Source organism: Cygnus atratus, chromosome 1, assembly GCF_013377495.2.
Source record: "Cygnus atratus isolate AKBS03 ecotype Queensland, Australia chromosome 1, CAtr_DNAZoo_HiC_assembly, whole genome shotgun sequence".
In the NCBI taxonomy this organism is placed as follows: domain Eukaryota; kingdom Metazoa; phylum Chordata; class Aves; order Anseriformes; family Anatidae; genus Cygnus; species Cygnus atratus.
In genome coordinates, this window is record NC_066362.1 from 183,205,062 (window position 1) to 183,227,531 (window position 22,470).

Here is a 22,470-nt window from a genome sequence, read left to right on the forward strand (position 1 = left end):
CCCCAAATAAATACTTGATTGATAACTATAAAAAGGTAGTTCATAAATACTTATGAAAAGGAAGAAAGGAAGGTTATGAAAAGAAAGGAATAGAAGGAGTTGCTATTATTTAGGCTGCCAGACAACTTGGATTCTGTGTTCTAGCAAAATGTCCTTTGTTCTGTTTTGTCATGAAATATTTGGCATGGGAATTTCTTAAAACTACATTGCTGATATATGAAAACAAAGCATTTGAAGTTTGTATGTTAGGTCTGTTTAGGTATGTTGACCTATGATCTTGTCAAGACCTACGATTTTGTCAAAATTAGTAGTTTTATCCATAGTATCAATAAATACTATATAATATGTAACAAACTGTACGGAGGCCAGGGCTGAGGCAGATGAGTAAATATTTGGGTATTTACAAGTTGCTCTTTGTTTCAACTAGGTTAATATTTTTCATTGTGGATGTGTCATAGCAGAAATCCGTGACTATAGGCAGTCTGGTAACATGAAATCTCCAACATACCAAAGCAAGCACATTCTTTTGCGTCCTACAATGCAGGTGAGAAGTGTTTTAAGTCATTTCTCAGTGTTACAGTAGTTTCCAGGCTTGATAAGAGCTGTTACTGAATATATATTAAGAACTCTTCCTACTTTGTTGAAAGCTAACTACAATTATGTCTTTCTCATCAGACTTTAATTTGTGATGTGCATTCTATAACAAGTGACAACCACAAATGGACACAGGTGAGTCAACAGTTATTTTAATACTTTACAGTGATGTGGTGAATGTACTTAATTTCATAAAATCTGATAAGCAAAACTGATATTCTGGATTTATTCAAACCGCTAGTGATGTGCGCAGTGGTGCATGCTACATGCACCAGAGAGTTGCTTGTCAGTAGTGTCTTTCCCTGAGATGCCACAGAAAACAATAGTTGTTAATAGAATTAGACCTTATTTTTTGGTAATGCAGAATGACAGTGTTGCAGGTACTCTAAATAGTTTACCTTACTTCATTTGTCTTCAATATAAAGCTCCAAAGCAGCAGTTATTGTCTAATTGCTCCTCTAGTCCTGCAGTTGCTCCTCTAGTGGCACTTTCCTAATTATATTATTATAGTAAAGAGAATCTTGGTAACTAGGATTGGAAAATTAGAGTTAGTTAAATGCTGAAGAGCATGGTGCTGGCAGTGTACTCATTGGTCTTTCAGACCCCCAATCTTGCTCAAATCCATTTCAAATTGTAATCTAAAGTTCCAGGCAGATAATCTTAATCGCACTGTTGCTAGTCCATCAAGATAAATCACTAAGAGAAAATTAATTTTGTTACCACTACTGTTATTAAAAAAAGAAAGGAAAATAGAACCTACTGAAAAATATTTTTTTTTGTTAGAAACCCCCAACCAAAGCTCTGTAACTTGTAATAACTGTTAGTGATACTTAAGTTTTGACTATTTTCTGTTGTTGAGTATCAGCAAATAATTTCTTCTATTTCTTTAAGATAATGTGCGTGTTATGCATAGGTGTATATTAACTTAATGTAAAAGTCTTCCTATTTTTACATTTATTAATAATTCTATATATTACAGGAGGACAAACTTCTACTTGAGAGCCAACTTATTTTGGCTACAGCAGAGCCTTTGTGTCTTGATCCTTCAATAGCAGTGACCTGTACTACAAACAGACTCCTGTACAACAAGCAGAAAATGAATACTCGCCCCATGAAAAGGTATTTCGCAGTGTGAAGCATGTTGAGACTCTTTCAAGTTTTTATGGGGTTGTTTCAAAGAAAAACATAAGCACTGCTCAATATCTACTTAAATACTTGGAATACTGGAACTAGTGAGATTATCTTATTTTCAAATGTTCAGTTTTGTAGTGTATTTCACTTAGTAACAGAAACTGCAGTATGCTTATTTTTGTATATCAAAAGCGTGTATGTTATTTTAACATAATACATAATATGGCAGTTTCGATCTTGTCCTTTTGCTTAGTTCATATGTAAAATGAGTCAAATGGCATCTCAGTATGAAGTATATAAATGGATGTGTTGCATGTTGTCTGATTCTTTAAAAATTATATAAAATTTTAACGCTAAACAATGAAATCAAAGGAATTATTTATTTTTGAGGTTTATAGGCTAAACAGAAGTGTTGGCAGATTAGAATCTTAATAGATTTATAAGTAATGTGGAACACGCTATGTACAAAATGTTGAAGTTGTTTAACTTCTGTGCCTGGTGGTTCACTTTTTTTTCCACAAAAGCTTGAAATGGTTTATTTTTTCTTAGTAAAAGAGGTGCGTTCATTCTGTGGAATGAAAAGTACTAATGGTCTGCTAGAATTACCAAAATATATTTAAAACTAGAACGCATTGACATATTATCCTAATGTACAGCTAGTGGTGCTAATTGTAAATAGACAAATTGATCAAGCTGCTCTTAAAAATTAGAGCATAGCGGTCAACAAGCATTCCATTAGAAAAGTACGCAGAGGTGTTAAATGGATGTCCCGGATAGCATTAATGTGCCAAAGGGTTGGGTTTGAGACAAAGAATGAAGAGCAGTTCCTGTATTTATAACTTCCTAGTCACGTAAGCAGTACATGGATCTTTTGGCAAAACTAAAATCTTCGGTAATATACAAATCTTATAAGGTCAGTAGCCTTTCATATAGTTAATTATTTTGACAATGTAATTATGCATTTCAAAAATAACCCCATTCTTAGCACTGAAACATATGAACAGAATACTAGTCTATTATTCTCAAAAATACAAAATTGAGTTTAAGTTGTACAGTCAAGAATTGTGATTTTAAATGAATATGGAAAAGCTGTTTTCTAGTCTCAGTGTTAATAGTATTTCCCTGCATGTTTTTGTGCTTGTACTTAGGCAGTGGGAAATTCAGTTTTGATGTTTTTACAGTCTTATCTGTTATCCTACCTTAGGTGTTTCAAAAGGTACTCAAGGTCATCTTTGAACAGGCAGCAGGAAGTAGGTCACTATTCAACGCCACCACAGCTCAGAATACTTGACTACTTACAGAAAAGGAAGGAGAGGAAAGGCACCCAGCAGTATGACCTCAAAATTTCTAAAGCTGGAAATGTAAGTGTTCTGAGACATAGGTAGGTGAACTTGTTAACTGTTTATTTACAAATTTAGTACACTAATACCACTTTATTTATCTTCCAGTGTGTAGATATGTGGAAGCGGAACCCTTGCTACTTGACTGCACCTTCTGAAGTGGATGTAAGTTTGGTTGTTATCTTTAGCAATTATTAGCAATTGTATTCAACATTGTATTGCATGAAGAAGGAAGTGACTGAAGACTATCCAGGATCAAACAACAAGAATTTTAAAGAAGATTTTAACATTTGAAATGAATTTTCTGTAGTGTAAGATAAAACACAAGCTAAGGTACACTGGAATACATTGCAACTGCAGTGTGATAGTTTGGATAAGACAAACAGGGCAAACTGACCTTTAATATTGTTGATCTGTAGGATCAATGTCCATTTGAAATTCTGTTGATAATACTCTTTTTTTTTTTTTCTTTTAAAGAGTTAAGGAATGTATTTTAAAAGGAGTTACTTCTCAGCCTGGTAGAAATTTTTCTTGACATGCTATTCTATAGGACATGTTATACTATAGGATACTATACTATAAACTATTTTCAATAGTTTAATTTTTTATATGGAGAATTCTAATTGAGAATTCTTCTGATTAGTCTGTGTGCATTCAAATCTCAGGGATGTGCACCTTGTTTTTTTGGCACTGTCAGAACATATACTGCTACCAGACAGTAGCGGTCAGTGGATTAACTGAGTTTGTAGGTTTGGGCTTAATAGGGGGTGGCAGGAGTATACATTACACATCGAATGATGCTGTAAGTTTGCATATGCTTTCTCTCCCTTTGTGCTTCAGCAGTGTTGTGTTTGACGTAATCAGAGTCTGGAGTTACTACTATTGTGAAATTCTATAGCCGTTCCACACTGCAGGCAGTGGTTTAAATATGTACTCTTAACAAAAGTGTGAAACGTAGCTTAAGTTTCATACATCAAGTACGATGTAACAGAATAAGTGTAAAGTCCTGAAGGTTCTCCAATTCACTTTTTCTGAAAACTGCATACAGAGATGAGGTTTTAGTCATTTTTGAAGACTCTCCTGTTAGCCACAGTTTAAAACAAGAAGCTGGACTAGGTTGACATTAACTCTGGCCCAAGATGACCATTGTTACTTACTTTTTGTTTTCTTTTTCAATCATCGTTTTCTTTAAGGTGGAAAAATATGCCAAAGTGGAAAAGTCTATCAAGCCTGACGACTCACAACCAACTGTTTGGCCAGCACATGTGAGTAATTTAGACCTTTGCCCAAACTTTTCTATCTCTAGTTAGAATGTCTTGTATTTCAATAAAATCTAAATAACATGGGGAATAGTCTTCCTTCGACCAATTGAATTAACCTTCCATGTATTATATAGACATAGAAAGTTTGTTACAGAAACTTGTGATTTCATGCAGTGATCAGTGTTGTAATTTTGTCAAGTTTTCCAGAAATGTAATGAAAAACACCTTTCTCTCAAGTAATCTCCCAAGTAACGTGCTGTCACTGTATAGTAAATAAAACAGTAATTTACAGGGAGCAAGTACTCTGATCAATAAATTGCTTTCCCCATGCAGGTACTTATATAAAGATTAACAGAAAAGGGCAGGTACTCATATAAAGATTAACAGAAAAAGGCTTCTGTCAAAATCAAAATAGTAAATTTTGAAAGAAATCATGAAATATTAAATACAGAAAGCCCCTTCTAAATTGTTGTAGTCAAACCTTAAGATTTCACACAAATGGAATGATTTGATAAGGAGAGGTCATTTTAATGTAATTAGACATACATTAGTTCATTAATTCTTTGTAATTTCTGAATTGATTTATCATTTTTATTAACAACATGTATCATGATATCCCTGTAGTTTCATATTACCAAAAAGTAATACTTCCCCATAGAACTCAATTTTCATCTCTGACTTTTTTTTGAACATTTTTGGCACTGCTGTAACTTATAGAATTCTATATATGTTTACCTAGTCTGGCTTTTGGTATCTTCTAACATGATTGGTTTAAGTTTTGCAGTACTTTTGGATTTTTAATAGATGGTAAACTTCTTTCCTCCCATCTCTTCAGATAATTTCTTCTCAAATAATTTTCGTTTTAGCAAATACACCCCATCTTTTATTTTGTTATTTATCTTTTGTATTGTATAGAACTGGCATATTTTACTAGCTTTTTCTCTTACTGCTTTTGTAAGACTTATTTGGTTATTTCCTTCTTCTAGGAAATAAAAGACGATTACGTGTTTGAATGTGAAGTTGGTAATCAGCTGCAAAAAACAAAGCTGACGATTTTTCAGTCTCTTGGCAATCCGTTGTACTATGGTAAAATTCAGACACTCAAAGGTGACGAGGAAAGTGACAGCCTATTAACTCCATCACAGTAAGTTATATGTTCTTTTAAAATGTGGTATGATGCAATAGATAAAAGAAGACAACCACTACTTACCATTTTCAGGTATAAGGATATTCAGGAGCTATAAATCTGATTTTAAGAGGTTTTTTGTTAAAAAAAAAATAAATAAATAAAAAAATCAGATGATAAACCTCAATTTTTTTTCTAACAAGAAAAAAGACATTCAACCAACATCATATCTTAAATGTTCTTTTACAGTAAATCTAAATGTTCTTTTACATCAAAGCAATATTTTAAGAAAATCTCATCGTGTGAAAATCTTAGTGTCTCATACTGCAAGACATTGTTAGCATGTGTTTTCCAGTGGTACTCATAATTTTGATCATTGCGTCAAAATCTGCCTGAAGCTGTAAAAAAATTAGACTTGATTATATTGCATTTACCCTTATGTAAAGAACTTTAGGCTAAGTAAATAAAGGAAAACAAGAGGTGCAAACAAGTTACCTCCTGTTCAAACTACTGTTTTGAATCCGCTACTGTTGGCTGCAACTCTATGAAGATTCTCTATTCTTAACTCTTTTTGGTGTGTCTGCCACTTCTTTGTGTGGAGGAACCTGTGCAGCAGGGTGTACCCTATAAATTTCAGTAAGGCGGGAAGCAGTTAGCCTGAGCAAACTGTAGTTCTGTTAGCAAAAAATTATTCTTATTGTTGTCTGGTATGTAATTCTTATATATTGTTCTTATTAAAATCTAAGGATCTTATACTTAGAGTATCTTATCCCTAGCATCTGAGCTATTTTACTTTTTTTCTGTACTTATTACTGATCTACTTAGAACAGCAGTGCTAGCTTACAATTGTAATAAGGCTGGGAATTAAAAGGAATATAAAGCTCTTAGCTGGTTTGAGGAGTTGTTTTTTATTGTTTGTTTGTTTGTTTTTTCAGGACGGGGGTGTCACTGTTCTAGTCCATTGTTTTTTAAGACATTACCCGTTGATGTACATCAAAATTTTTCTTCCTCACTATAAAACCATATCATAGGAAGTGAAAGGTGCAGAAGACGTCATTGTCTTACTAAAAATTAATACACATTTTGAGCTGGAGAAACTGAGAAGTTCTGTAGTGTTTAAAAAAATGATGATGATAATTTGAAAGCCATAAGAATTAAGCAAAAGAGAAATGTTTAGTTCTGGAAAAGCGTGAGGAGTTGGAATTTGGACAAGTGAAATCAGACAATGGAAACTAAATGTTTAAGTAATACAGGTAGGGCTGGTTTTGACATACCCACAGGACACTTATGTTTGTATTTGTGGGTGAGCAGATTGGCATCTTGATTGATGAATAACTTTACCATTGCTACTTTTCACAGTAGCAATGCCGTAGCAGTTATTCACTTCCATTTTTTGAAAATAGAAATACAAGAATTCCATATTCTGCCTTTTGTAGGTAATTTACTCTTAAAGGAGTCTATATTAGACAACATGTATATTGTGCACTGTTATTAAACCAAGTTTTTATTTCAAGTACTAAATACTCAGTCTATCAAATGAATCAAGTGTCTCTTGTCAGTGGGCAGATCTGAAAACAGAACAGCATTGATGTTCTTTCAGTTTGTAATTATAAAAACATTATTTTAGTACGATCCATGACTGAAAGTGTGTTATACTTTCTAAATTTCAGGTTCCTCATTGGTTCCAAGACTGATGCTGAAAGGTAAATTAATACAGGATATAGAACTAACTGTCTTAATGCCAAATAATAAATTTTGTTCCTTTTAGCTATTATGACTGTTAATGTTGTGGTTATGGAAACAGATGCTGAACAGATAAGAAAAATAAGAGGAGTTAATTGTTATAATAAGAAGTGGGAGATAATGTGCAATTCCTACATTTAGCAAGCAGGGAAGTATATAGGAAAGCAAGTATGTAAATACAGCTTGTCCCACTACCTAAGTCCTAAGCATGTTGTTACTTAGCTGCACAGTTATTCTTGATTATACAAGTAATTATAAAATTCTGAAAGCACTTAAGAGGGATTTCATCTTGAGATTTTGTATGGTAAATTGGCAATCATGGAATTGTTAATTTGAGCTCAGTGTGATATAGGACTTTTTCTTTTTTGTATGCTCTTCATTTTTGACTCAGCTTTCTTAAAAAAACAAATCAGTTTTCTAGTGTATTTAAGTCATAGAATAATTAGGATTAGCAATCCTGGCATAACTGTGTGGTGGCAAATTTCTTCAAATATTTGTCTGTAAGCATCATGTTACAGATACCTGTGTGCCTCTGCACATGAGAGCAGAACCTCTTAAAAGCACTCTCTTACAAAGCTGCTCACATGTTTTTGCCTTCTTAGGAGACTTCGAGGTGATGTACATGCCATAGCCATTCCCCACTACGTGGTTCTCTCTTCTTGTGTGCCTGGCAGGGAGATGAACCCTTGATTTGGTCAAAATATCAGTATTCTCTGTTCTAATAGATAATTTTGATCAATAAGTTACTTGCTTATTTTTTTCTCCTGCTTTCTTTGTGGTGATACAGGCTTTTGTTGCTTGTGCTGTAAGCTAAATTAGGGAATTGGTTGGCTGAAAACCAGTGCAACAGTAATATGGGGTTTAGTTTTAACTGGGATTCATTTCCTGATCATATTTGCCACTCTACACAAGTCCTCCTATCAGGAAAAGTAGGTGGGTTTCAGGGGCTAGTTCAAGACGTATCAGAGGAGGAAGGAGGGCAGCAGCACCTTTCTGAGTGCACAGCACTTTGTTACTCTGATTCCGCTGTAACTTTAAATTGTCTAGATCCTATGTACTGGAAAAGGCACATCTTGGGACCCTTGCCTACGGCAGCATATTACATCAGTGCTATACTCACATTTAGGTGCAGACTAATGGAAATACTCCAGCAGTTCTTCAGGCCATAAGCACCAGCTCAAAGGTCTTCAATTTGATTTTCAGGTCTGCTAGGTTACTTTACCACAGCCATGAGCCAAGTATACAGTTTTCCCTCAAATTACTAGAGATGTAGCGTTGGATTTCTTAGAGCAGTTCTGCATTTGTTTGCCTGATGCTGTTGATGCTTTACACTCCTGGGTATGTCACTGCTTGCTAGTCTCCTGTGATAAAATTCTGCTGTCCCAGTGCTCAAAGAAGAAAGTGTGGTCACTTGTGCTGTGATAAGTGGTTTTTGGATATACCTTCACTATGAACCTCCCCTGCTCTAAGGAGTCTTCATCTGACATAGACTTCAAGTTAAAGGAGGGTTGACTGTTCTATAAGGAACATAGCACAGGGGACACAGCTTTACAAAGGATTCTGGACTCATGTGGAGGAAATGGCTGGCTGACATCCCAAAGAACTGTACTGTCTTTTGGGAAGGGAACTGTTAGGTCTACTGTTTTGCATATTCCTCTAAAAGAGTGTTTCTTAAACTTAGATAAAGTAGTTTGACCGATTCAAGCCTACTGCAGGAAACTGCTTCATCTAAGCATTTGCAGTTGGCATTATCAAAATCAGTGGTTTAAAAAACAAAGAAACACAAAACTTTAAAACAGAATAAATCCAAGCACAGAACCCAGGAACATAAAGTAGAAAGATGGATATATAAAAATACGTTCTGTGTGTTTATCTAGATTTTATACAGATGTATATTTATAGATATATATTTTATGCATAATTATATATATATATGTTTATGTAACATCTGTAGTTAGTACATACATATATAGGTTCAAAGTTGTTGATCTTTAACTGTTTTTATGTATTTGTTTGTTTCAGAGTGGTGAACCAGTATCAGGAGTTAGTACAAAACGAAGCTAAATGTCCTGTGAAAATGTTTCATAATTCAGGTGGATCAGTCAATCTCAGTCATCTTTCTCCAGGGAAGGAAATGGAAGTGAGTTTATCGAGCTATGTATTTCTTTTATTTGCCCTTGTCGAATTATTAGAATAATCCTTGTTGTTCATATTTGAAAGTAAAATAACCTAAAAATTCATTCTGAATTAATTTTTAAGCACGTTGTCGTAATCATTCAGGGTGAGTATATCAGAAAAGCTAGAGGAAAGCACATTTCTTTTTGCTGTTGGGATGTTGTATCTTTTAGCCATGACTTCTTTTTTATGGCCGTGTATAGTACAGTTAGCTCCAGGGTTTTGTTAGAGCATTTTTCTCTGTTCAGATAAACCTTTCACGGAGCAGTATAGTAAAATGCAGCCATGCATTTTATAATACACATCAGTAAAACAGAAGTAGATGTAATAGCTGAGCTTTTCTTTTACCTTTATAATTTATTTTCCCCTTAATTTCAAGAGGAAAACTTTCAAAACAAACAAAACTTTTAAAGTGTATATGTTTTTGTATGCATGTGGTAGAAATTTCTGAATTCTCATGCTTGTGGTATTGCGCTGTGTTTTACTTCTGCTGGCTTTCTTGATCAGATTCAGTACTGTAGTGGTCAACTGTATTTAAGCTCCAACTAGTAAATGAATTTGTGACAGCTGGGGCTATTTGCTTTGCTGTGTCTTTGCTGTAAATACATCCTCTGAAGTGCTGTAACCTTGCTCTGAAAGAGGTGGTTCTTTGCGTCAGCCAGAAGAACAGTATGTTGAAGACTAGTTAGAGAGGAATATGAATGTTTGTGTGTGTACATGTACACGCATCTGCATGCGTGTCTATATATACTATACACACACAACATACGTACACTGTGTACACACACACACACACTGTAAAATCACAGAATAACTTAGGTTGGGAGGATACTTCGAAAAGTTATCTTGTCCAGCTGTGCAAGTCCCCACTGAAAGCTGGACCAAAGTTACTTAATGACTTTGTTTAATGATCTTGTCTCTTCTCAAATGGGGCATTTGTTTTTATTCTGAAAATGAAGAAGAGTTTTTCATAGAAGAAGAAAGAGTTAGTCCTCAGAGTCTTTTTTTTTATAAGAAAACAACTAGAAACACGTGGAAGGAGTTTCTCTTATTACTGAGAGTCAGTGGAGGCTAAGCTCTCCAGAAGGATCAATTCTGCACAGTAGTGGATGCTCTGATTTGCCAGCCCATGTTGATCTAAGTTAGGTTCAGCACTGGAATATTCTATTTGCTATACAGAGAGCCTGATTTTCTAGTTTCAGACAGTTTGTAGACTGCATGCTTTAGACACTATTTTCACTTATGGGATATATGGTTTATATGTGAAAATATAGTCTGTAATGGTAAATGTGTTTCACTGAGTCTTTTGATGATGTGAGCTGTTGAAATTATGAAATTATGTTGAATTTAGGGTCTGTTCTGAGTGACTAAGATTTACAGATTTGATTAGCTGAAGTTAACTTGTGTTTAAACATCCTGATAAGTATGTTATAAGAACAAACAATAAGGGAATACCTTTAATTTAAAGAGATTAAGGAAATTCTAATCCCATTGAAGTCAATGAGAAAACAAAGTGATTTGTATGCATTGAGGATTTTCCTGAATGTATTCAAATTCCCGCTCCCAGAATCAGGGTTGGAAATAGCAGATGATTACAGTTGGTGAATGAATGGAATGGTGTATTTTTTCAAGACCAAATTGTTATGTGAAGTGCATCTGTCACTTGCATTTGTGAAAAGTTACTAAGAAGGACTTCAGAATTAGGAAAAACAAATTCCTTAAATGTTTTTACTCAGTTTAAATTTTACTGGAACTTTAGAATTTCTTCATAAACTATCATGATCTAAAAAGAGTTAGTCCTAGGTTGTTTTTCAGATATGTACAAATCTGAAATATTTCAAGGTAATTTTGCTATGATTTTGAGAATTATAACACAAATTAACTGAATGATGTCTTCTGTCAAATATATGGAAGCTCGCATTATTGCTCTGGTAGTGTTAATTTCTCTTTCCTCCTAGCAGCCAGAAAGTATATCAGGCTCTGTTCAGTCTTCAGTACTGGGGAAAGGTGTAAAACACCGACCTCCTCCCATCAAATTACCTTCAAGTTCAGGAAGTAGCTCTTCAGGTAATTATTTATCGACTTGAGCATCTCCTTTCTGTGTTCTGCTTATTGTAAAGTGATATGCTGACTCTTCAGTAAAGTTTTATTTTTAAAAAAGTCAGTGTTTTATCTGCGAAAAGAGCTTTTCAAAGTATCACTTTGTTAATTTCTGACTGTATTGTTGTACAAATATGTATCCTAAAAAATACTTGAGTTAACTTGTATTCACAGAACAATAACGTACTGTAATTATGTTTTTTTTTCAGGTAATATTTTTAGTCCACAGCAGTCAAGTGGCCATCTAAAATCCCCAACTCCTCCTCCTCCTCCTCCTCCTTCTAAGCCACCTGGTCTTTCTCGGAAGCAATCTATGGATCTTAATCAAGTTAGCATGCTCTCTCCAGCTGCCATGTCTCCTGCGAGCTCTTCACAAAGTGAGTCACGACCTAAATTCTCCATTAAATCTTAGGCTTTTGCTTAAATGCTTCCTGAGATAAAACTTCTTAACCTGTGGAATGATGAAATTTAAGTGTACAGTGTACCCTAAATTGTATAAGTTGTGCAGCTTTAGGCAGGTCTCTTGTTCACTGTATGTATTTTTATGTTTATTGTAATTGTGTTCGTTTTTCTGTATATATGTATGCACCCTTTGTGTATACGTTTCAATACATTTTATGCAATTAGTATGATCTCCTCTTTATGAAAGGCTGGTAGATGATGTGATAAAATTCCAAAGTGTAGATTTTTCCTCCAGTGTACAAACAGTATGTTAGATCAGTTTGCCTTTACATAATTTAAGCATCTGGTTTTTTAAATGTTATAGGAGCTGGTGCAGTTGTATCTCTATGTATGTATATAATCTGATTAGTCCCAAGGTGGTGATACAATAAACGATAAGATGATTTTTTAAAACACTCCTGCACTGTTTTACAAATCATTGCTGATTGCAAGTGTGGTGGTGATGCTGATGATGATAGCACCATATTCTCAGGTGTTAAAAATGTAAATTTCAATAATAAATGACATCCTAGTTTAATTATTTTCATTAATACTGACAGGATCGTTGTAATCGTAGCTATAGATCATATGCAGTCTTTAAAATATGTATGTGTCTTGAGACGTTTTGTGAAAAGATTTGTACAAAGAAATCACAGCTGCAGTTATTCAATTTTTAATGAATTATTGTGTACTGCACATTCCAGTGTCCTGCACAGTATTATAATATGCTTTTTTCATTAAATAATTCAAAATCTGGATAGCTCAAAAGGTGTAACTTCTCTGCCTTCTTGTTTTGCACAAAGAAAAAATAGAAAGCTGACAAAAGTTTTCTTCTAACAGATTTACTCAGTGCTTATTTTAGTGCTATGGATTGTGTAAATCTACTGCTCACAGTTGTTCCTTTAAGTAAGGCCCTTATCACAACAGCTGGACATTCACATTTCTTTCCTTTCTTTCTGCAGGACATGAAAGCTTAAAAAAAAAAAGAGAGAGAAAAACACTTTGAGCTTTTTGCTTTTTTGTTTTTATTTCATTTTTGTATTGATGAGCTGTGCTTACTGCATCCACAACAAATACAGCTATACATACTACATTTAAGTAGACGGCACTACACAGTAGCTTTTAAAGATGCAGTATTATCCTCTGGTTCTTATTTTTAAAAGTTATTCTTTTTATTTGATCAAAATTTGGCAAATGGGAGTTTAGTTATCTGATAAAAATTTAGACTGACCCCCATGATTACTGAAATAGTATCTGTTCTTTGTTGAATCTGTTGTTTTCCATGATATGTTTTTTAACATGGTGCTATTGTGCAGGCAGTGCATATAGACTATGTGTTTAACATTTTAGGACAGAAACATTAATTAGGGTAAAATGGTCACTAAGAAATGGCTTTATTTTGGGTTAAGTATTACTGAATATAGAGTTATGACTTACTGTACGATAAATTATGGAAGAACTTAATGGAGGATGCAGAACAGTGTTTGGCTTAAAGAATTAAGGTTGGAGAACGGGTTTTTGTGTGATTATACTGCATCCTTAACAATGAGTGCGTGCTGCAACACTTGTGTCATGTAGAAATTAACACTTGCAGTTTAAGAAATGGGACAAATTGTCAGTGCTGAATAAGATTCCATTAACCTTATTATACAGAAAGGGACTGGCCTTTTATAACAAACTAGCACTTTTTATTTTTCTCAATGAGCAGGGTCTGGAACTCCTAAACCATCTACTCCTACTCCAACCAACACCCCTTCATCGACCCCACACCCTCCTGATGCTCAGAGCTCAACTCCTATTACCCCTTCTGCCACCCCTACTCCCCAAGATTCAGGCTTCACCCCTCAGCCCACTTTGTTAACCCCGTTTGCTCAGCAGCAAATGTCTCTGAGCCAGGCATTGCCTGTAATGACCATTCCTCTTTCCACCATGGTAACATCCATTACTACAGGAACAACCTCCACCCAGGTCATGGCAAACCCTGCGGGACTTAACTTCATCAATGTAGTGGGCTCTGTGTGGTAAGTGCTTTGTTACGACGGCTTCTTAATTTGTCCTGGGTGGGTTGGTGGTTGGTTGCTGGATTTTTTTTTGGCTGTACAGAATTGTTCAGCAGCCAGTAGGGTAGATATTTTTCAGAATCTGCAATACAAAAAGACCATTCACCTTGTAGTTCTGAATTGAAAAGCCACTAGAAGCTACTTACATTTCTCGAAGTTGAAAGCATCTAGTATGAGAATACTGAAAGAAGTCTATAAAGAAAATTGTACTTTGAGCTTTTCAGATGCATATAATTTAATTCCATAAGATGTGCCTCGATGTAAGTGTGTTTTAAGATTTTGCTCTTTAATGTTGAAAACTTTTTATTAATCAGAGAGAAGGTGGAATGTTGTATGCAGACCACTAAATGAAAAATGGAAAGAAATTCATTATAAATGTTCTGTGAATAAAGGTGTGTGAAATTTAAGAAAAGAGCAAATATGTTTTCTAACAATTTAATCAAATACTTAGGTTAAATATTCTTTGTAAAACTCATTTAGCAGTTTTAGAAAATAATGCTGCTGGCAGGTGTAGATTATATGGTATAAAGCGAGCTGCTTTTAGACTAAATAAAATTCTGTGGTCAGTATAAGATGCTCAGTGTAAGACACATGGTGTGCTTCAATGCAGGTATCAGGCACTTGATTTATTTAAGATGTTCAGCAGTTGATTTCTGTTGATTAATTGAAGAGACTTTTATGACGCAAAAGGAAAACACCAACCTGTTCCTTAGCTTTTTATTACTATAGCACAACCGTTTTGAAGACTGATCTTTCAGTGTTTCTAGAATAAAAGAACCACTTAAGTTTTATTTTCAGTGGATTATACTAAACAATCATTTGAGAATACGAATGTACATATTCGTTTTACACTAAGCATAATGATCTTTTAAGCTGCTTTGATGCTTTATCCACAATCCTACTTGCAGAAAACAATTAATTTAATTAGCAAAAGACAGAGGACAAAAACATAGTTACTCAGATTTGCTTGTACCACTTGGATTTGATGTGTTGTCTTTCCTCTTCTACAGTGGAGCACAGACATTGATGAGTGGTTCAAACCCTATGTTGGGGTGCAACACTGGTGCCATAGCCCCTGCAGGTATAAATCTGAGTGGCATTTTACCATCAGGAGGTCTGGTACCAAGTGCACTGCCCGCTGCAATGCAGTCTGCCTCTCAAGCAGGTTAGTGTGAATAAGTTGAAAAGCCATCCTTCAGAGAGGGACAGTGTAAAAAACCTACTGTGAGGACAATGGACCAAAGTGGCCATTGTGTGAATGGATTATTGTTTGATGACTTGAACTTAGGAACAACATAAATATTTTTGCAATCTAACTGTAAGCTATGATTGAGATTGTTTCTCTGAGAAACTGGAGTGGGGAAATGTACTCTGTACCCAGATTTGGTATGCCCAGCAGGATGTTTGAGATAAACTCCAAATTCAGATGCAATTTTGATAATGATGACTGCCAGAAAAGACATGGTTGAATTTAGAAAGAGGCCTCTGTTTTTAAATGTGCAGGGTATTTCATTCTACCACTGGTACTCCTTTATTCTAGACGGACAAGTAATTAGTTTGTTATTGCTTTTAAATATGAGTATATTAATCTGTATGTTTCAATATTCATTAAAGCAACGTTTATATTCTTTATTACATTTTCAGAAAAAAAGTAAACTAAGACAGAGAACCCTAATACATGATTATTGAATCAAAAGGATAGAAGGTACATCAAGGTATCCATCCCTTACATTCAGACAGTCAAATCTGTCTAAACCCATACTAAACTCTCGATAAATACCTTCACTGGAGAAGATTCCAGTCTCGTTCAGTAGCTGTTTGGAGTAGTTCATTATCTGTGTAAAATGTTTCCCCCTAATCACAGTGCATCTCCTTAATTGCAAATTAAATTATTTTTTCTCCTATTCCTTGCAGACGTGAAAAGTAGTTGCTCCCTATTTCTCTTTACTTTCTAAGTATCAGAAACATGCTGTCATGTCCCACATTTGTCTTCTCTTTCTGATAGGTTGTATTTTTCAAAACTTCCATAATCCTGTCACTCTTTTCTAGACTGTCCAATTTGCTCACATCCTTCTTAAAATGTGATACCCAAAACTGGACACAAGCCTGAGCTTGGCTGATTTACCACTGTGGAGCACAGCAGAATAACTGCATCTCATCTCTTTCACAACATTCCTGTTAACATTTCCCCAAGTGAGGTCTGCCTATTTTTATTCATATTTTTTTGCAACAGCATTACATGAACCTAAGAAGGGCTATACTGATTTAGGCCAAAAAGTCCATCCAGTTCATATTCTGGCTCTCACAGTGGCCCATTAGAGGATGTTTAGGGGAAAATTTAAGTCCAGGCAAATGTAAAGCAGTACATCCCTTGGTATACAGCTGTACCTCTTCTGGCAGTCTCCAGCTTTGAGACTTTCTCAGCTGAAGAATACCCATGTGGATCTTTTTGCTTAATAACCCTTGCTAGACTTCTGTTCTGAGGACTTGTCTAATTGTTTTTTAAGTCCTTTTGTATTTTTATTATCTACAGCATCTTGTGACAGTTCTATAAATGTAAACTGTGTGAAGAAGTTCTTCTGTTTGTTCTCTAATTTGTGGTACGGGTGATTCAGATCTGTTTGTGACTTCTGTAATTTCTCACATCCTTTCTTGCTGTGTAGATGCAAAGGGAGTTAACTCAGTTTTGTACTTGTTTGTCTTTTTGGAATTCACTGTCTTTGATTTTGGACCTTTTCTTCAATTCTTTATGAGCACTTCTAGTTCTAATCCTGTCCTTTCAAGCATTATCAACCCTTACCAGTTTTGTCACAGATTTTTACCCCACACTGTCATCCACATAACAAATGGGAGTAGGGAGCCGATCTAGGTCTGTGGCAGACCTCAGTGGGGATTCTGTTTGACAGCTACAGTTTTACTGGAGCATTTAAATCAGTTCTGTACCCACCTCACAGATAATTACATATACATCTTTTTAGTGTGTCTTTGAGGAGTGCTGTGTGGAATAATGCCAAAAGCCCTACAAGTCAGATGTCTCTTTGCAGGCACCCTTGTAGGGGAGTACAGTTGCTAAGATTTTGGACAGGGTTGGTTGTTTGTTACAATGATCAAGAAACTGGGAACCTGCTACTTCATTCTGTCCTTGGACATTTCTAGGTTTACTGAACAAACAGTAAAACTTTTCAAAGCCAGAAAGAGAATTGCTGAAAAAATAACTGCCACGAAATTCTCCATGTTCATCTTCATAGTAAATGCATACACAAGTTACAGGTTACATATACAATGTTTGACGGTGATAGTTTTCTTTCTGCTCAGTCAGCTCTTTAACTTTGAATCTGGATAACTGTGAACTTGTCAACTTCATGGAAAATGCAGCATTTGTGTTAAAGTACAAAATTTAAGCTTGCCAGTTTTCCAGCTTCCAAATGTTTGAAATAATCCCAGTGGAAAGGTGTATTAATTGCAATACACATATATAATTAAGTAAAGACTTCCTACTAATAAAAAGATGTTTTCTTTAACAGGCAGCCCTTTTGGTTTGAAAAATGCATCAAATCTTCGGCCCTTAAATCTTCTACAGGTAATTGATATACTTGGACACAATAATAATAATTTCTTACATTTCTTTAGAGACATGCTTAGCACTGCTTACAGTATTGGCTGCCACAGATCTTTGAAGCCAGTTGATCAAACCATTTACTGCAAATTTCATTTGCTTTTTTAAAACACTTAAAATGAGGAAAAAGTTACTTCTGTAAAGATATCAGGTGGAAATGATATTCTCAGCTCACAACAAAGCAGCTAGTTTTCAGTAACAATGTAAAAATGCTGACATTTGAATTCAAGAGATTAATCATAAAATACCATCTTCAGTTTTCTGGATTTGCCTAAGCTTTTATTGCAAATCATTCTTGAAACTAAAGTTGTGATATGAAAAGCACAAAACAGTACAGCAGAATCACTCAGGGTTACACATCCAAGGCCTAAAAGCTAATCTGAATTGCACAGGTAGGTGCAATAATAACTTTAAAGAGCTGCTGGTAATGAAAGTAGAAGTTTACATAAGATAGGATGTTCAAAAAGGCTTTAAATGTTTTATTTCCTCTAAGCATACATACAAATAGAAACTTGAGCAGAGGGTGCTTATTACGTTTGAGCTCCATTAAAAAGCAGAACAGGGAGTGGAACTGGGTGTAATTCCTGGATCTTGAAGTTGCCTGCAAGTTAGAGCTGCAGAGGTGCAGCTTCAAAATGCCACAGATGTTGCACCATGCTTCAGAAAATTGATATCAGTAAAAGATCATCTGTAGCTTTGCTGCTTCGTCCTGCCACTCCTGTACACGCCCTAGAAACATGGGAAAGGACAGGCACAGGAGGCAGTGTAGAGCTCTTCTTTAAAATGAACTGCTTGTATTTATGCGATTCCAAATTGAAGTATGCCCTGTCAGGCTACCTCTGATACTCAAAAGCCAACAGTAATTTGGCTGGAATCACTGCAATTAAAATGGGTTAAGGGAGAGGAATTGAGACTTTTTCACTTTAACGGTTCTTGCATCAGACCTTCAGCTTATTTTTTGGAAGCATCTATTAAACTTCAGTGACATACTCAGAATGTGAAACTACTATACAGTGCTTTTGAAGACTATCCTTTACATTTCCAGTATCGGTACAATCTCTGCTATTTTAGTTGAAATAGAATAATTAAAAAGTATTTTCCTGTTTAAAAAAAAAAATCCAGCTACAATTGATGCAGATTTATTTTGAGCATGAGGCTTCCTCACACAACAGCTGTTGTAAACCGATTCATTTTAAAGGATTTCCAAAAAAGAACCTCCAAGGAATACATCATTATCAATGTCACGTTCATCCTAGGACAGAGGGAAATGCAGCAGTTTGATTGAATTACGCCTTTTGTTTTTAATCTTCAACAGCTTCCAGGTGGTTCCTTTATTTTTAACCCACTCCAGCAGCAGCAGCAGTCTCAGCAGCCTACAACCTGTAGCCCTCAGCCACAGGGAGAAGAGGTGTGTTGCTAACAGCCCTCAGTCTGGGGTGCATGGAGGAATCAGTTTCTCCTGTTCTCACCATCTCAACAATAAAGGAGCCTTTATGCAACAGATCTGTAACAGAGAGGGAGGAAAGTCTTCCTCCAAAACCTTGTTGAACTGCAAAAGACCGCAGTGGCTTTGTTGCCATGGCTGGAGCTGGGTTATACTCCTTTATTTTTATCCTGTGTAGAAGAGCTGTAACAAAGCAGCTAAGCACTGCCTCACTCCAACATTAAAAGAGACGGCCCACTGTGAGTGGTGTAAAATTAGCCTAGTCTTGCTCTGTTTATCATAACTAGCAGATACCATAGACAAACAGAGAAGAAACACAGACAGGATTACCACTGAGTAACTAAAACTTCGTAGCTCACAACTGCTATGAGCTGGTGTATGATCTTCACTCCTGTAGTGTAACAAAACTGCTCTCTCTGCACCAGAGAAATAAATACATCAGTTGGCTTTAAAGTTATCTTAAGACACTTACCGTTCTGCTGCCTGTAATTAGTGTTAAAGGTGTTAATCACTGAAGCCTAAAGACTTGATGGAGACTGCTTTATTCTCAAAATGAAAAATTTTAAGTGGTTAGTTCTACCTGTGCCTAAAGGTCTTTCCAGCACTGGTGCAGCAATTTGGGAAAACCAGCTGCTCAGCTTCTGTGCTCTTTACAATCACAAGCTCTCGTCTTCCCAGACATGCAAGACTTTTGTTTACCAAATTGTCTCTATGGATACACAACTCGCTTTGTCGTAATTTTGCTTGTGCTGCTGTAGATTGTTCATAAATAAGATGACTCTTTAAAACATTTTCACGGTGTATAGTCTCCTGTGTCACAGGCCTCGTTCTGAAATGTGTGACGGTTTAATAGGAGACTTCCAGACTTATTCTCAGAATCCAAATGTCAGTTACTAGTTGGATTAACAAACTATACACATACATATATATAATTCAAGCTCATATTCTAGTGTTTTATTTTCTACATGCTAACTTTAAGGATATTTACACAAAGGCTGATTTGAGCCTAAGTCCTTTCTGTGGCAGAAAAGTTTTTGTGGAAGAAATCAATCTCTGTATTGGCTAACTTGCCATAAGGAATGGTTTTCTTACTACATGTTATAGTCCAGGGTTAAGGTTGTTAGGTTAAAATGAGCTATTATGAATACTAGATTCCTTAACTCACTCTAAGGACAAGAACGTATATGTTCACAGTGCTATAATCCAAGTGCTTAGTGGAAAAAACTTTAGTACCAAAAGACAAAAAAAAATTCTGTGCTACCACTAGTATACTTACTTTGTTCGTACTTAGGGTTGTTTTTTTCCAGATGCTGGTTCTATGACTTTGTTAGTCTGTCTTCATTGTCTTCACCAAGATGATGATGTATGTCTTGATGTTCAGTCTTTTGGCCGAGTTTACCTAGATCTTAGTGGTATTATTTCATGTGGTCATTCTAAAGAAGCATTGCAATTCCTGGAAATGCACCAGCTCAAAAACTCGTTTGTTTTTTTTTTTCCTCCTTATGACCGATAAGCCATGCAGTTTGCTTAAATCATGTGTAATATTTTATTTCTCTGCTATTTGGATCAGTGCAAGAAAAGGTCGTAATTCAGCACTCTTAATGTCAATAAACCCTAGATCAGGCTCCAGTAATTCCATTTAGTGTCAGGGCTACTTTGTTCTGAAAGCAAAATTTTAAAAGCAGGGTTCATTTTTTTTTTTTAATGACATTCAGGCATATATGACAATCTGAACGTGTGAATGTAAGTTTTCAGACTTTTCACGTTTTGATTATGATTAGGAACTTTGCATGTGGATGGTTTCAGGTGTCACCTGAAGGCTTTGCGGGTGGGGAGCAGGAGAGGAAATGCGCTAAGATTACAACCATAAACTGTAATCTCTACTGACTGACAGCAGGGAAGCAGATATCTGCATGGTACTTCTGAGTCACTGCCATAATTCTGTTTCTGCCAAACAGCTGTTTGGAAGCATTCGGCATCCCTTTGTTATACTTCAGTAGTGGCTACGTTGTAGCCTGTATCTACATGCACTGTAAAACGTAGAATTAAATGTTTTTAAATGGCACTTCAGAAGCTTGTCGTCACACTGGCTTTACTTATTTATTGGTACTGAGTTTGGTAATAAGGATCAAGCTTTTCATTTTTGCTAGGGGTCTGACCAAGGTCCATCCAATCAAGATCAGGCATTATCTGCCCAACAAGCTGCTGTTATTAACCTGACTGGAGTAGGGAATTTTATGCAACCTCAAGCCACAGGTATGTGCTTGCTGAGCCTCCTTTTGTACTTAAGTGTGTATGTTGATAAATTCACATTGAAATGAAGTTTGGTCTTACAGAAGTCTTAAAGAACAACTTGCTATTTATTATCAGCACATGAATTATACCAGAAATACTTCACTTCCACTACCAACGCATGCACTTCTCTGCTTTGTTTGGCGGTTAAGTGTAATAAATTGGTTATATCGCATGAGTAACTCACACTCGATACGATAAGAAAATACAGGAAAATTCCATGCCAGACTTCATTGAAGAATGTTTCTTTAACTGTGTGCTTAACATTCAGTATGAGAAACCTCTTTGTGTCTCCACGAGCACTTCATAATCTAATTATGTTCTAACTAACCAAGTATGTATATCATGTATATTTTATTCTGCACTGTTTCCAATTTTACTTAAACTAATTCTGTTGATCCTCCCTTTCCGTTACACTCTATTCCTATGTCTTCCTTTCCCAACCCTGACAAACTCAACCTGACCTCTTTGATCTGCCTGCTTTCCCCTTCTCCTTTCTTAGTGTTGTCTCAGCTTGGCTCTGCCGTGAACAGACCTGGGCAAAGCCTTCCTCAGCAGAGACTCCAGCTCTCTTCTGCCTTACAACAGCAACAACAACAAGCCTTGCAGCAGCAGCAGCAACAGATACAAGTAATCCAGCAACTTCGCTCTGTTTAAAAAAAAAAAAAAAAGAAAAGAAAAGAATTCTCAGCTCCAAAACAAAAAATCTCCTTTTTTTTAAAACTGTCTTTACAGTCTGAAATTAAAAAAAAAAAAAATTCAGACAAACTATCATGAAGGACTTGAAATCTGTAGTTTTCTCAGCTTGGAGCACTGCCTTTATTTTTATTCATTTAAGCCATCCACCTTCCTGATTTGATAACATTCAAGGAGTGCTTGTGGCACATTACTAAATAAGCTCTGCCAGGTGCCATTAGGATTGCAAAATAAAGACACTTGAAGCACCTGTAAGTTCCAGTGTAGCACAGCTACAGTCAGTATATACAACATCTCTGACAAAGCATTCCTTTAGCATTCTGTTATTCAGATGCTTTATGAAAATATTAAAATACTTTTAGCACACAGTCTTCTTGTGATACACAAAGAAAACACTACATATACAGAAAAGGTACGATGCTAAAAATGTACTGTCACCAAATGTTCACT

The 22,470-nt window shown here is 35.6% G+C and overlaps 1 protein-coding gene across 11 annotated transcripts in view; it reads left to right on the plus strand.

The window, feature by feature from the left end:
* The window catches only part of SUPT20H (SPT20 homolog, SAGA complex component), a 35,390-nt gene that overhangs the window by 12,103 nt on the left and 817 nt on the right, over positions 1-22,470 (plus strand). For 4 of the 11 annotated variants that reach the window (XM_035542857.2, XM_035542859.2, XM_035542860.2 and 1 more), the window contains exons 8-22: positions 428-544; positions 676-729; positions 1,574-1,713; positions 2,930-3,086; positions 3,174-3,230; positions 4,259-4,330; positions 5,314-5,471; positions 7,124-7,156; positions 9,219-9,336; positions 11,330-11,438; positions 11,681-11,848; positions 13,621-13,933; positions 14,983-15,137; positions 17,497-17,552; positions 21,183-21,288. In XM_035542857.2, the coding sequence (XP_035398750.1) occupies positions 428-544; positions 676-729; positions 1,574-1,713; positions 2,930-3,086; positions 3,174-3,230; positions 4,259-4,330; positions 5,314-5,471; positions 7,124-7,156; positions 9,219-9,336; positions 11,330-11,438; positions 11,681-11,848; positions 13,621-13,933; positions 14,983-15,137; positions 17,497-17,552; positions 21,183-21,288 (1,813 nt within the window). The remainder of the gene's footprint in view (positions 1-427; positions 545-675; positions 730-1,573; positions 1,714-2,929; positions 3,087-3,173; positions 3,231-4,258; positions 4,331-5,313; positions 5,472-7,123; positions 7,157-9,218; positions 9,337-11,329; positions 11,439-11,680; positions 11,849-13,620; positions 13,934-14,982; positions 15,138-17,496; positions 17,553-21,182; positions 21,289-22,470) is intronic. The other 7 variants (XM_035542858.2, XM_035542861.2, XM_035542863.2 and 4 more) reach the window with 3 other exon arrangements.